General features: G+C 41.9%; 1 protein-coding gene across 2 annotated transcripts in view; it reads right to left on the bottom strand.

Annotated features, from left to right (window-relative positions):
* Positions 1-15,075, bottom strand: part of SRGAP1 (SLIT-ROBO Rho GTPase activating protein 1) — a 295,760-nt gene that overhangs the window by 53,999 nt on the left and 226,686 nt on the right. For both annotated transcript variants that reach the window (XM_040233367.1, XM_040233368.1), the window contains exons 9-10: positions 4,061-4,258; positions 3,516-3,600 (exon numbers count right to left, since the gene is read on the bottom strand). In XM_040233367.1, coding sequence (XP_040089301.1) covers positions 3,516-3,600; positions 4,061-4,258 — 283 coding nt within the window. The remainder of the gene's footprint in view (positions 1-3,515; positions 3,601-4,060; positions 4,259-15,075) is intronic.

Genomic DNA, 15,075 nt, shown 5'->3' with positions numbered 1-15,075 from the left:
AGGCTCATTACTAAAAAAGAACAAAATTTCTGTGCTTCAGTTTTACAGACATATAGCTCATTTTCCATGCTTGATTTAATATCTCCTATTTAAAAACAAAGACATCACAAAATGATATAATGGTGTTGCTGAAGGATGAAGAAGACGATGATGACACCTTTGGCCTTAACTCATCATGTGTTTTTTTTCTATTTCAGTTGTTTTCAAAGATTTGGAATTCTGATATTTGACAGTGCCACTTTAAGAGCCCAGTCTAGTTGCTCTGCAATGCTGTAAATCAAAGGACTTACTGGGCCCTGGTAGCCTGCCAAAAGCGAGCAGTAAGACAGGCCAAACACATGTCCGTAGTTACAGTTTCAGCTGTGTACGATCAACTGCTAAATCCCTGAGTTAGGCTCTATTTGTTTTACTATGAAGGCAGTTTTTGCAGCAATGAACCTAGTATAACTCAGAGACTTGGTTTCTATATAAAAAGTCAAGACTGTCCCCAAACGCACTGTTTAATTCTGATCTACTAACAGTTAGCCAACCCCAGAGTTGGAGCCCTTCCTTAAGGGCTCGCCATTGGATAATCTCACTGTGGGACAGGCGCCATTAACTTTCCTGGTCACCCCTTGGTGTAAGCCTATTAATGTGAACAGGGCTTGTGTGGAAAGCTGAAGGGCTCACAAGAGCTGAAAGATGGGGCATGTCCTCCACGCTTGGTCTTTCGCTGGGCAAAGCTGCTAGCATCAAGCCCAGGCTGTGGCCAAGGGCTGGAGAGCAGAGAGGTCTGCAGCCAGCGTGTCTGCTGACCCCGGATGAGAACAATCCAGTTTCTCGTGCAGAAAAAAATCCAATTCAGTGAACATCTGGAATACCCGAACATAGCTTGTGTCACTAGGACACTGGAAACCACTGAAAGAAATTACAAGAGAAATCCTGGCACAGAGTTTACCAGGTATGATACAGTTTTATACAATTCAGCAGCTAAAGACAGAAGCTAGCTAAAATATAGCCTTAGCCAATAATGGCATATAAAATCATATCAACCAGTGGGGCTTCCTCTCCAGGAGACAGAAGGGAATCTATGTAGAATGAGTACCATAAAGGTTTCAGAATGTGATCAGAGTATTAACACGTCTGCCTGCAGCTCCAAGAATGAATTCACCCACTACTTCATTCCCTCCAACTCACAATTTCTTAAGTGGTGTCTCCAGTCCTGTAAGTATTCAGCTGCACTTAAGATAATTTATGCTTTGGGATGGGCAATGACTTTGGGGCATCACTGAAATATAAGGCATTTGTGAAAAATGGAAAAAAAAGAAAAAGACTTCACATATTATGAGGAGAAAAACAAGAAAAAGACATAATAGCTGAGGTAAGACAATTATTCAAAGTAAAAAAAGGGCTTTTTCTTTTTTAAGGCTCAAACTTCTGTTACAGAAAAACTGAAAGACTGGTACAGGGAACACTCTTATACCTTCACATAGATTTCCCAACTGATAACATTTTACAATAATGACTTTATTTGCTTCTCTCCCCCTCATTCTTACATATGTCTTTTTTCCTGAACCATTTGAAAATAAGTTGCAGAATTAGGACACTTAGCAAGCATTTAATAATAAGAATATTCTCCTTCATAAATTTATATCTAGGGAAATGAAAAATTCATTCAATAATATCATATAATATAGTCTATATTTAAATTTCCCCAATTATCACTAAAGCATCTTTTATAACTTTTGATTTTTGATTCATAATCGAATGAATATTCACACATTTAGTCACTTGATCTTTTGGTCACCTGATGTGAAGAGCTGATTCACTGGAAAAGCCCCTGATCCTGGGAAAGATTGAGGGCAGGAGGAGAAGGGGATGACAGAGGGTGAGATGGTTGGATGGCATCACTGATTCAGTGGACATGAGTTTGAGCAAACTCTGGGAGATATTGAAAGGACAGGGAAGCCTGGCTTGCTGCATGCAGTCCATTGGGTTGCAGAATCAGACATGACTTAGCAACAATAATTTTTTAAGACACTTTTTAGTACTTTGTTATTTTTTTTTTCCTAAGTAAAATTGGCCTTTTATCTTAGAGTCTGGCATTCTAACTGCAATTCACGGTATTTCAGGTTATGACGACCTTTCTACATGTGGACATTCCCTGAGGATAATGAGTCCTTTGGAGGAGACCAGGAGATAAGGTGATAGAAAAACCTGTTTTCTGGGCAGGAAAGTTCTAAAACTGTAGGAGGCAAGAGTTTAGGTCAACTCTTCTTAGCCTGAGTTGTTCACACAACTCACTCCCTGATTTCCCTCTCCCATCTGTACTGTCTTTCACTTTTTATAACTTCCAGCAAGATCTAGTGTGAAAAATAAGAATTACATGTATTACTGACTGGTACCGAGGTACTTAGGACAGGGACCTGGTGGTTTCTCTCCCTTTTTTAAATTTCACAAAGATGAAAAGAGAAAAACATCTACACGAACACTATCCCCTTTGCTTGCAATCCTTTCTCTCTCCTCAGTTTTCCCATCTGTGAAAAATGGGGAAATAGTGCTCAGTTAACTAGACAGCTCAGAACAATGCCTGGCACACAGAGAGCTTTCTATAAGTGGTTGCTATTGTTTTTGTTTTTACTAGATATAGTAATAGAATGAAACTATTTCTCAACTAAGACCAATCTTATTGGGGGTAGGGGGAGTAGAGGGGGAGAAGGCACCCAAACTGGTTTAACTGGTTTCTAGAGTCCAAAAAGGCAATAGATGGGACAACAAATACCAGCCCATTTAAACGAAAGGGGTGGGACTGGAAGGGTGGGGAAGTACACCAAGGACAGGAAGAAGTGACTGGGGCAGAAGAGAGGGGCTGTCAGCAGGTGGGAACAGGCGCAGTTCCTTATACTTCTGTACTCCTAGAAGCACTGGGGCTCTGAAGACCCTTCTTGGCAGCTCTGTGTTGGCTTTGCAGCCCTAGATTTCACTGTTCTGCCTCCAAGTTAGCATAAAGTTTATAGGGAAAATAATTTCAGAGAATGCCCTGGTGGTCCAGTGGTTAGCACTCTGCCCCCCTTACTGATGGGAGCCTGGGTTCCATCCCTGATTGGGGAGCTAAATCCCATAAGTTGCGTGTTGGTGTTTAGTCACTCAGTCACGTCTGAGTCTTCTGCGACCACACAGACTCTAGCCCGCCAGGCTCCTCTGTCAATGGGATTTTCCAGGCAAGAATACTGGAGCGGGTTGCCTTTTTCTTCTCCAGGGGGATCTTTACAACCCAGGGATTGAATCCACGTCTCCTGCTTGGCAGGCAGAACCACTGAGCCACCTGGGAAGTGTGGCACAGCCTCCAAAAGAAAAAAGGATAAAAGGAAACAGTTCCAGGGAAAATTTGATTCTTACACAGATAAAGCCAAATCTAAACATATGCTGTTCTCTGCTTCTTCCAGCACAAATTCACGGTTCATATTCTTCATGGAACACATACATAACACAAGATATAATCCAGGTCATCTCCCCAGCTCTGTTAGATAACTGACCTTCTCCAAGTGTCCTCTGCAACAAGTCATGCTTGGCTTGAAGTTTTGTGATGAGATTACTACCCTCCAAATATTCTCTGAGTTTCTGAAAAAGGAAAAATACATTTTTAACTTTAAAAGAAACTATGTGATGTCAGGGAACTTCCCACAGGATATCTAAAAATCCAGCCATTCTTACCTTCTAGATCCTAGAATCTTGCTATGCAAAGTATGCTTCTGATGCAGACCAGCGGCATCAGCCTATTAGAGGTGTGAACTCTCAGTGCCCCCCGCGCCAGGACTACTGCCATCAGAACCTGCATTTTAACAAGCTCTCGTGGTGACATGTATGTTTATGAGATCGTTTAAAAGTTCTGTTTTAGAGAAGCCCTGTTTAACTTTGTCTGCATATCAGCACTATCTCCTAAACCATATCCCAGAATTGCTGAATTGGGAACTCTGGTCTTAATAAAGAACCCTAGATGATTCTGATGCAATTCCAAAAGCAAAGCTAGGGGACCCCAGATTGGAGGACCCCAAAGAGGCTGGGGAAGCGGCAGGCGTACCATGAAGTAGAACTGCTCGGTCTCCTGCTGGTTGGCTCTTCTCTTGGCGATGCTGGGCTTACTCAGATAGGTTTCAGAGACTGTGGACTTCACAGACTCTGTGGAGCGACTGTGCTGGAAGCATTCAGAAACATCGTAGTCCTCGATAGTGACCATATCCTGTATTGTCTGCAGGGTGGCCTCAGTTGTTTTCTTAACCTGGGAACAGGAGCACATCTCTCCAGTGAGTACCTTATTTCATGAATCCCACACTCAGTGAGAAACCACTCTGTCAGTCAGAAATGGGGGCACAGGCCCTCCCGTCCAAAGTTCAGAGTCCACTGGGGGAACAGCAAGGAGATCAAACCAGTCAATCCTAAAGGAAATCAACACTGATTATTCACTGAAAGGGCTGATGCTCAAACTCCAATACTTCGGCCAGCTCATGCAGAGAGCTGACTTATTGAAGAAGACCCTGATGCTGGGCAAGACTGAGGGGAAGGGGAGAATGGGGCGACAGGATGAGATGGTCGGATGGCATCACCAACTCAATGGACAGGAGTTTGAGCAAGCTTGGGGAGAAAGTGAAGGACAGGGAAGCCTGGTGTGCTGCAGTTCACGGGGTCTCGAAGAGTGGGACACAACTTAGCAAATGAACAATAACAACCGGGGAGAGAGACAGGTAAATAATACCTCATGTCACAAATATAAGGAGAGGTTTTATTCCAAATTATCCTAAGGGGGACATCATTCATATGTGAGTTCTTGTAAATCTCATGTATCACCGGGTACTCTCTCAATTAAATTTTGTTTTAAAGAACCTTCAGATTAACTGAAATTACACACAGAAAAATGCATAAACAATAAGTATGGCTTTATGAATTATCACCGACTGAACACATTCAGGTGATTACCACTCAGATAAAGAGACCTAGTACATTATGAGTACCCTTTGCTTCTCCCAATCACCACACATGCTTTTCTCCTCCCCAAAGGTAGTTACTAAGTGCTACAGTATGTAGGATTTTTGTTTTGCTTCCTTTGGTCAGCTTTATATAGTAAGATTTATTCATTTCTTCTGAGTATACTATTTCACTGCTGAATATTCATTGTAAGAATACATTATAATTCATCCCTTTTACTGTTGATAGATGACTTATTTCTGATTTGGGGCCACTATGAATAATATTGCTATGAACACATTTGGGCCACACATACTTGAGTAGACTTGCGGCTTACTGGGTGTTGCAGACTGATTTGCCAAGTTATTATTCTCATTTGTATTCCCACCAACACAGGAGGAGAATTCCTATTACTCCACGTCCTCAACAACTGGTACTGTCAGTTTTAAAAAATTAAACCACTGTGTCGATGGAACTTCCTTGGCAGTTCAGTGGTTAAGATTTTGCACTTCCACTGCTGGGTGCATGGGTTTGTCCCTGGTTGGGGAACTAGGATCCCACATGCCTTGTGGCATGGCCAAAAGAAAAAACAAAAACCAAATAAATCATTACACTGGGTGTGTAACTGCCTCACATTGTGGTTTTAATATGCATTTCTCTGATGGCTGAGATTCAGCACATCATCACATGTTTAAGGCAATTTAGATTCTTTCTCTTGGATACTGTTTAAATCTCTTGCTCAATCTTATATTGGGTGATGAGCCTTTCTCTTACTGATTTGTAATATGTATATGAGTTTTTTGTTAGCTATATGTGTTGCAAATATCTTTTCCTACTCTATACTGCGGCTTTTTACTCCTTCTATAGTATTTAGACAAACAGTCTCTAGTTTTAATGTAATCAATTGACCAATCCTTTCCTTTGAAATCAGGGCTTTTTGTGTCCTATTTAAGAAACATTTTCCCATCTCATAAGTAGTCATAAGCAGGATACGATTTTATGCTATCTTCTGGGAGCTTTTCAATTTATCTTCCACAGTTAGGCTGTACTCCACCTTTGCTTATCAGAGAATCTTCGTAAATCGGTAACTTTATCCTCTTGCCAGACAATGTACAGGGTTTGTTGTTGTGTCACTTTTATGACCCCAGGGCCTGCAGCCTTCTAGGCTCCTCTCCATGGGATTTCCTAGGCGAGAATACTCGAGTGGGTTGCCATTTCCTTTTCCAGAGGATCTTCCTGACCCAGGGACTGAACTTGTATCTCCTGCACTGGCAGGTGGATTCCCTACCACTGAGCCACCAGGGAAGCCTGCAGAGAGTTTAGAACATCTTAAAACCATTCACTTTTCCTGAATTATATGCTTTTAATGTTTCATAACATGATATATATGTAAATATTTGTATACATTTATATATAAGACATTATTGTGATCTGGTCAGCATTCATTTAGCTTTATCCACATAATTATTACATTCTTTGATTTCTATCTCTTACATTTTTAAGAACACCTTTTAGAAATTCTTTTAAAAAATATATAGTTAACTTACAATATTATGTTAGTTTCAGGTGTACAGCAAAGTAATTCAGTTATATACATATATATACACAGTTTTTTAGATTCTTTTCCATTATAGGTTATTACAATATATTAAATATAGTTTTCTGTGCTATACAGTAAATTCTTATTGCTACATCTGTATAACAATAAGGAGAGGGAGTGACAGAAGATGAGATAGTTGGATGGGATCATCGACTCAATGGACATGAGTTTCAGCAAGCTTCGGGAAATGGTGAAGGGTTGCAAAGAGACAATTTAGTGACTGAATGACAAATATCTATTTTATATACAGTAATGTGTATCTGTTAATCCCATACTCCTAATTTATCCTTCTTCTTTCCCTTTGGTAACCATAAATTTGTTTTCTATTTAGAAATTCTTTTTAGCATGAATCTGCTGGCAGTGAACTCAGACTTTATTGATTTTAAAATGTCTTTTATTTCACCCAGAGAAGGCAATGGCACCCAACTCCAGTACTCTTGCCTGGAAAATCCCACGGATGGAGGAACCTGGTAGGCTGCAGTCCATGGGGTCGCTAAGAGTCAGGCACGACTGAACGACTTCACTTTCATTTTTCACTTTCGTGCATCGGAGAAGGAAATGGCAACCCACTCCAGTGTTCTTGCCTGGAGAATCCCAGGGACGGGGAGCCTGGTGGGCTGCCGTCTGTGGGGTCGCACAGAGTCGGACACGACTTAGCAGCAGCAGCAGTTTATTTCACCTTCAATTATGAAAGATATCTTTTTTCCCCTGGTGGGCAGTTACTCTCCTTTAGTACATTTAGGATATCGCTGTACTTTCTTGTGGCTTTCATGTTGAATGAGAAGTTTACTGTCAGTTTATCATACTTTGAAAGAACTCTGCTTCCTTTCTCCAGCTGCTTTTAAAGTTTTTTATAGTTTAACTATAATGCATCTAGGTAAGGATTTTAAAAGCTTATTTTAAATATATTCAGACTTCTTGAATTGTGTGGTAGTTTTCTTAAGCTCTGATAAAACTTCAGATAAAATTACCTTTGCAAATATCAACTCTACTTTCTTCTCTATCACTTTTTTCTGGGAGTTTATGCCCTCTGTAGCTTACCATTCTCTTCATATTTTCTATCCTTTTGTTTTTCTATGCTGCATTTTGATTACTTTCTTCTAATTTTTCTTTCATTTTGATAATTCACTCTTCAGCTGTGTCTAATCTGATGTTAAAACCATGCACCAATTTATTAATTTGGATTTTTCTGTATTTTGGTATTTCTGTACTTTGGTATTTTTTTGTATTTTGGTATTTCTATATTTCTCAACTCTAGAATTTCTGTGTGGTTCATTTTCAAATTTATTTCACTGTTTATAGGTTATAATAGTGCCCTGCTGAAATCTATGCTTGGCTTTCACCTCCTTAAACACAGTATAGAGGTCTTCTACAGTTTGTTTCTGATGATTTGTTTCTATTGTCTGTTATGTCTTCTGGCTACCACTCATTACGTCTTATCTCCTATGTACCTAGTTATCTTTGCTGGACATTTTTGGTAGAATTATTTGAGCTCTAAGGTGAGATTATCATCCTGAGAGAATATTCGTTTATTTTCCCAAGTCATTGGGGCACTAACAGTTCAGAGTCACTAGATTTTATTTCTGTTCAAAATAATCTGATGCTCTTGCTTTTGGGAACACATGGTTCCTCAGGTTATGGATTTCAGGCTTGGCTATGTACCTTGCCCTGGATAGCGAAATGTTGAAAGAATCAGCTGAGTGACTCGGTCCAGCATTACAGAAAGTAGAAATATGTTCAATTTTTATTTATTTACTTATTTATTTTTAATTTTAATTTTTATTTTTTTTATGTTCAATTTTTAAACGGTATGTTTAGTGCAACATGTTTTTGAAATATGTTCAACTTTTAGTTGTTTATTTGAACAACAGAATATTGTTTAGAGAAGAAACACTAGCTATCAGTGCTATTTCAGAGGCTTAGAGAGGTCAGGAGACAGAGTACATTTTAAAAGGAGGATTCCTGAGGATACGTACAATGCAAAGGACACTGGGAAAAAAGCATACTAATGATGACTTTAAAAACAACATTGGAAGTAGTTACTTTAAGTCATGATTGTATATCTACAGGCTGAAGGAGAAGACTCACCATCTTGTAGGTGATGTCAGTGAGATGGTAGAATAAGAGGTCTGCTATTCACATACCTCCACAGAAACAATACTCTGGCAGCCATCCATGGACAAAATGACTTTGTGGGAGCTTTGGGGTCTAGGTGGGAGCCTGTAAAACCTCACTGGGGCCCACAGCTGACGAGGACCGACATGAGAAAGCTGTTGGCAGGCTTGCCAACCTTGGCCCTGGCAACAGGACCTGGAAATATCTCCATTCCCTTGTAGACTCAGCTACAATCCTGTTTGGCATTGGTCCTGCCGCCAGCACTATCTGCCAAGGGACCCAGGAGGGGTCAAGCCCACCTGTGCCCCAAATAACCTTGCTGATCTTGGCCTTGGCTGTGGACCCTAGAACAGCTCAAGATGCAGTTGCAGCTCCTCCAAGCCTTGGTCTGAGAGCAGTCCTATTGCCCAGGGACCTGCCAAGAGGCACACTTGTGGACTGGGAGCAGGCCCACCAACCTCAGTCCAAATGTGAATAATACAGTAGCCCTGTAACTTGGTTCCAATACCTCTTAGCAATGGCCTATGAATAGTTACAGCTACCCTAGGGACGCAACAAGTAAGCCCATTTGTGTTTCCAGAGGCAGGCCCACCAAACTCTGTCCAACTTTGGATCTTGAAGCAGCCCTGTAACTTGAATCCAGTTCCCCTCAGTAGTGATCCAAGAGCAGCCCTGCCTACCTAGGAACCAGGAGAGAGACATGCCCATCTGTGCCCCCAGAGGCTGGCATGCATGCAGACCTTGGTGCCAGCTATGGACCCTAGAGCGGACTTGTGACTCAGATCTAGCTATGCTCAGCTGCAGTCTGGGGCCAGTCCTGCCCTCTAAGGGTCTTTCCAGTGACCTAGCAGGTACCACACCCACCCAAGCCCTTGGAACAGGCCCAGAGACTATGGCCCATACTGTGGACCAGCAGTAGTCATGGGATTTCTTGTCAATCTCAACAATTCTGTTTTTCTTTTTTTTAACTTCTTTCTCAGGAGTAAGTGTCAAGGTTAAATTTGGAACTGTCAGGAAGAATAAAGGATGTGACAGAAGCCATCAGACATAGTGGCTGGGACTATGTATTATCCCATGGGATGTTCTTGACGAAGAAGAACACTAGCTTCTGACACATACAGGCCATGTTAATGAGTCACAGGAGGGAACATGAGGCGGCAAATATGAAACAGCTAACAAGAGGCATGTAACGACTCCCCATCAGTAGCAGGGAGATGCAACTGGGTTTGGGAGAGAAGCCAAAAACAAGACAAGGAATTATGAAAACTCCTGAAGAACGTGAGGTACCAGGGGAGTGTCCAGGTGGCCTGGACTCTGAGATGCAGATCCAAATGAATGACGGGGGAGAGGAGACTTCGGTGGGCTTCTGTGGTTGGGTGCTTTCGCCTTTCTTCCCCAGGACATTACAATTATTAGGGAAAACAAGAAATTTCCTTTTCTGAACACACTAGCTTTCTAGCGCTGCTGTAATAAAGTGCCACATACTGTGTGGTTTAAATAACAGAAACTTATTGCCTCGTAGTTTTGGAGGCCAGAAGCCTGAGATCAAGGTGTGGGCAGGGCTGGCGCCTTACGAGGCTGTGAGGAAGGAGCTGTCGCAGCCCTGCCTCCTTGGCGTATACACAGTCATTGTCTTTGTCTTCTCTCCATCTGTGTTTCTGTGTTCAAATTTCCCCTTAATATAAGGACAGTGATCCCACCGGTTAGGTCCACCTAATGATGGCCCTTTAACTTGACTGTTGTTTTAGTCACCAAGTCGTATCCAACTCTTTTGGGACCCCATGGACTATAGCCCGCCAGGCTCCTCTGTCCATGGGACTTCCCACAGGCAAGAATATGGGAGTGGGTTGCTATTTCCTTCTCCAGGGGATCTTCCTGACTCGGGGATCAAGCTCGCGTCTCCTGAATTGGCAGCGGATTCTTCACCACTTTACCACTGAGTCACCTTAACTCAATTACCTCTGTGACATCACCGTATCTTCAAATAGCGTCCCCTTCTGAAGTACTGGGGGTTAGGACTTCAACATATGAATTTGGGGAGCGTATACAATTCAACCCCTAATACAGACATTATTTTATGGCACCGTGCCTGGTGTCTTGCCTATTCATCCTTTAAGACTTGTCACTCCATTGGTAAAGGTAACTCCTGAGCCCTGTCCTACCTCCCCACTTAACTACTCCCTCCTTGCCAACACTGACCTTGAAAGTATTTCAATTACAGCACTGTATCATTTCAGAGTTAGTAAAAATTAGGAGAAAGAGACCACATACATCCATCCACACATATGAATTGGATTAATGCCATAGTTAATCGACCAAAGGTACAGAAACTTACTCCTGGTACAGGCCATATAAGGCAGGAGCAGTGGCAGCATACTTCCTTTGCCCCTGGTACCTCAACAGGGGGCACAGATGCAGGTGACCTTATCAGTGCTGGGTAAGGTGTGGCCAGATTTGAAAAAACAGTCCAACTTTTGCTACCCCTCCCCTCGGATTGGGAAAGGGTCGTATTACCATTCCAGATGAATTCACACTAGTAATCTACCTATTTGCATTTAAGATGCAAGTTTAAAATCTACATACTTGCATCTGAGATGCCTGTTTACAGGACGCCTGTTTACAAATACCAGGCTCTCTTGACTTCTGAGAACAAAATTTTCTGAGCAAAATTTATTCTCAGCAATGATACAACTTAATCTAAAGATGAGAACATCATCATTGCCTAGGGCTCTCTGAACAATGTCTCTGAGTCAGCTGCATCTAAGAAAGCCTGCTTTCCTACAGCTGCTAGACTCTGATTTAATGACCCATCTAGGTGGACCTTTTAACAACAGTGGTCTGATGAGCATGATCTCAAATCCACTTATGAGCAACTATACCACACTGTATAGAAGGCCTCTGTCTTCTGTCTCCAGCGGGAGCACCTTGAGGTCAGGGACAGCTTATTAACCAGCACAGTGTCTGGAACACAGCAGATTCTCCAGACAGCAGTGAAAATGAACTGAATGGATGGTGGATGCTGAAGTCTTCCTCCTTCCAAATCGACAGACTCCAGAGGAATGCTTGGCATACACCAATAACACAGGGTCTCCTTGCTGACGGTCATCCTGAGCTCTGCCATTTTCTTCTGGATGTCCTAGCCTGCCAGATACTTTTAGACCATCTGCAGAAACTCTTCTCATTCTGTTTGGTATTCTCCTGGATCGGGGCCCTCCCTCTAATAAGTTAAAGCTTATTTGAAACAAAATACACACACACACACACACACCCCTTCTAAAAATACATGTTTACACACAAACACACACACACCACAGACCCCTTCTAAAAATACATGTTTTCAATGAAAAACAGTTGACCCTCTTTTCAATTTTGGCCAAGATGATGTTATCATTTAAGGGACAAAGGGCGGTTAGCTTTTACTTGGGCTTTTATTGTCAAGCTCATCAGTAGAAGGTTTTAGGCAAGTAAGAATCTCTTAAGAAAAATGAAGCTAAAGTCACAGAGATCATAAGACACAGCAATCACGATTAGGTGGTTATCAAGCTTCACATCTTATACCAAGTCTTAGAAGAATCTGACAACTGCCCTTAAGAGTCTGATCAGTGATAGACATGACTTGGGATTCCGCTGTAGTCAGTGGTATTAGGGGAAGTGTGGGAGGGAGATGTGATTCTTCTGCCACAGATAGAAATGTAAAGCAGATGGGCTAGGGGGTCCCCAGAGAAAGACAACCAGGAATGAATGGCTTCCTTGACATAAGAGGAGCCACTGGAGCCTCAGCTGTTTTGTGATCTAAGCCCAATGCTTGCCCTTGAACAGGTCTCAGTAATCCGTGATCTCAAGGGAACACAGAACAGTATGTCAAACAGTAGTGCAGTGATAAGGCAGAGTTCTAGTCCTCCCTCAAGGAATACGCATAATAATATATCTTTGAGTTCTGCAGGAACTCAAAGGCTCCCACCCATGTAAAGGATGGAATGAAGATATTGACCCTCTTGATCTCAATCAACTAAAGCTTGGATTCTGCTGACCTTTGCCCCCAAGTCTATGCTGAATTTCTCCTCTGCTTAAACCCTTTCACAACATGCATGTACCTTCAGGTTAGCTGCTAAGCCGCTTCAGTAGTGTCTGATTCTGTGCGACCCCATAGACGGCAGCCCACCAGGCTCCGCTGCCCCTGGGATTCTCCAGGCAAGAACAGTGGAGTGGGTTGCCCTTTCCTTCTCCAATGCATGAAAGTGAAAAGTGAAAGTGAAGTTGGTCAGTCGTGTCCGACTCTTAGCGACCCCATGGACTGCAGCCTACCAGGCTCCTCCATCCATGGAATTTTCCAGGCAAGAGTACTGGAGTGGGGTACCATTGCTTTTAGGTTTAAAATTCTCCAACTCTTGCTGCTGAGTAGATTCTCAATGTTCTTACTTGCTGCAAGAAATAATAAATCTTCCTGCGCTTTGGTTTGGCTGCATCTTTTGATATCCACCAAGAGACAAACACCAATTTTTGGGTAACAGAAAGTATAACTGATAACAGAAGGTATAACCAAAGTATCTCTTACTTTCCCCCTCAATTACCCATGCCATGAAAATTATCTCACACATTAGCTTAAAATATTATTTATTTTTCTTGAAAATATCCTGTATAAGGACTGTATTTTGGGAATAGTCTGTGAAATAAACTTTCGTGAACTGTTGATGAAAGACTTTAAGTGGTGCAGCAAAATTTATATGTTCATTCAACACTGATGCAACTTAAGTGAAGAATTCATTATAGACTATTCTTGTTTCTATTCCCTTCAGGGGGCTAAATCTACTATAACTTAAGAGAGACTAGATGTTTTCATATGTGCAACAGTTTTACTTATGGCATAGAAGTGATACGCTTGTGAAAGCTCTATTTACTGAACCAAATATTGGTATAAATGATCTGAAAATGGGGCCAACAAGTTAAAAGTAAGACTGTCCTAAAAAAAAAAGGAAGACCTAATTGCTTTACTTATGCAATTCATTTTCCATTTCTTTGGCTTTGATAAAGGTGAGACAGGAGGGAAGAGGGAAGTACACAACCATTCAAAGAATGACACAGCAATTGAGGATCCAACAAAAACTGATTGAAACAATTGGGCCCAAGATGGCAGAAGATTCAACTCCCAGTACACCTTGAGCCTCATACACTCATTGTAATACATCCGGTTCATTTCATTTCAGTCCCTCAGTTGCTTCCGACTCTTTGCGACCCCATGGACTGCAGCACGCCAGGCCTCCCTGTCCACCACCAAAACTTGGAGCTTACTCAAACTCATGTCCATTGAATTGGTGATGCCATCCAACCATCTCATCCTCTGTCGTCCTGTTCTCCTCCCGCCTTCAATCTTTCCCAGCATCAGGGTCTTTTCCAATTTGTTCTTCGCATCAGGTGGGGAAGGTATTGGAGTTTCAGCTTCAGCATCAGTCCTTCCAATGAATAGTCAGGACTGATTTCCTTTAGGATGGACTGGTTGGAGCTCCTTGCAGTCCAAAGGACTCTCAAGAGTCTTCTCCAACAACACAGTTCAAAACATCAATTCTTCAGTGCTCAGCTTTCTTTATAGTCTAGCTCTCATATCCGAAGAAGTAAGAGAGTTCCAGAAAAACATCTACTTCTACTTTATTGACTATGCCAAAGCCTTTGATTGTGTGGATCACAACAAACTGTGGAAAATTCTTCAAGAGATGGGAATACCAGACCACCTGACCTGCCTCTTGAGAAATCTGTATGCAGATCAGGAAGCAACAGCTAGACCTGGACATGGCACAACAGACTGGTTCCAAATAGGAAAAGGAGTACATCAAGGCTGTATATTTTCACTCTGCTTATTTAACTTATATGCAGAGTACATCATGTGAAATACTGGGCTAGATGAAGTACAAGCTGGAATCAAGATTTCTGGGAGAAATATCCATAACCTCAGATATGCAGATAACACTACCCTTATGGCAGAAAGCAAACAATAACTAAATAGCCTCTTGATGGAAGTGAAAGAAGAGAGTGAAAAAGTTGGCTTAAGACTCAACATTCAGAAAAGGAAAATCATGGCATCTGGACCCATCACTTCATGGCAAATCGATGGGGAAATAATGGAAACAGTGAGAGACTTTATTTTTGGGGGCTCCAAAATCACTGCAGATGGTGACTGTAGCCATGAAATTAAAAGACGCTTGATCCTTGGAAGAAAAGCTATGACCAACCTAGACAGCATGTTAAAAAGCAGACATTGTGTTGCTAACAAAGGTCTGTCTAGTCAAAGCTATGGTGTTTCCGGTAGTCTTGTATGGATGTGAAAGCTGGACTATAAAGAAAGCTGAGCGCCGAAGAATTGATGCTTTTGGACTGTCGTGTTGGAGAGGACTCTTGAGAATCTCTTGGAGTGCGAGGAGATCCGA

Source organism: Oryx dammah, unplaced genomic scaffold, assembly GCF_014754425.2.
Source record: "Oryx dammah isolate SB20612 unplaced genomic scaffold, SCBI_Odam_1.1 HiC_scaffold_29, whole genome shotgun sequence".
NCBI classification, from domain to species: Eukaryota; Metazoa; Chordata; class Mammalia; order Artiodactyla; family Bovidae; genus Oryx; species Oryx dammah.
The sequence above is the reverse complement of the archived record's forward strand: the minus strand, read 5'-3'. Positions and strand labels throughout refer to the sequence as shown.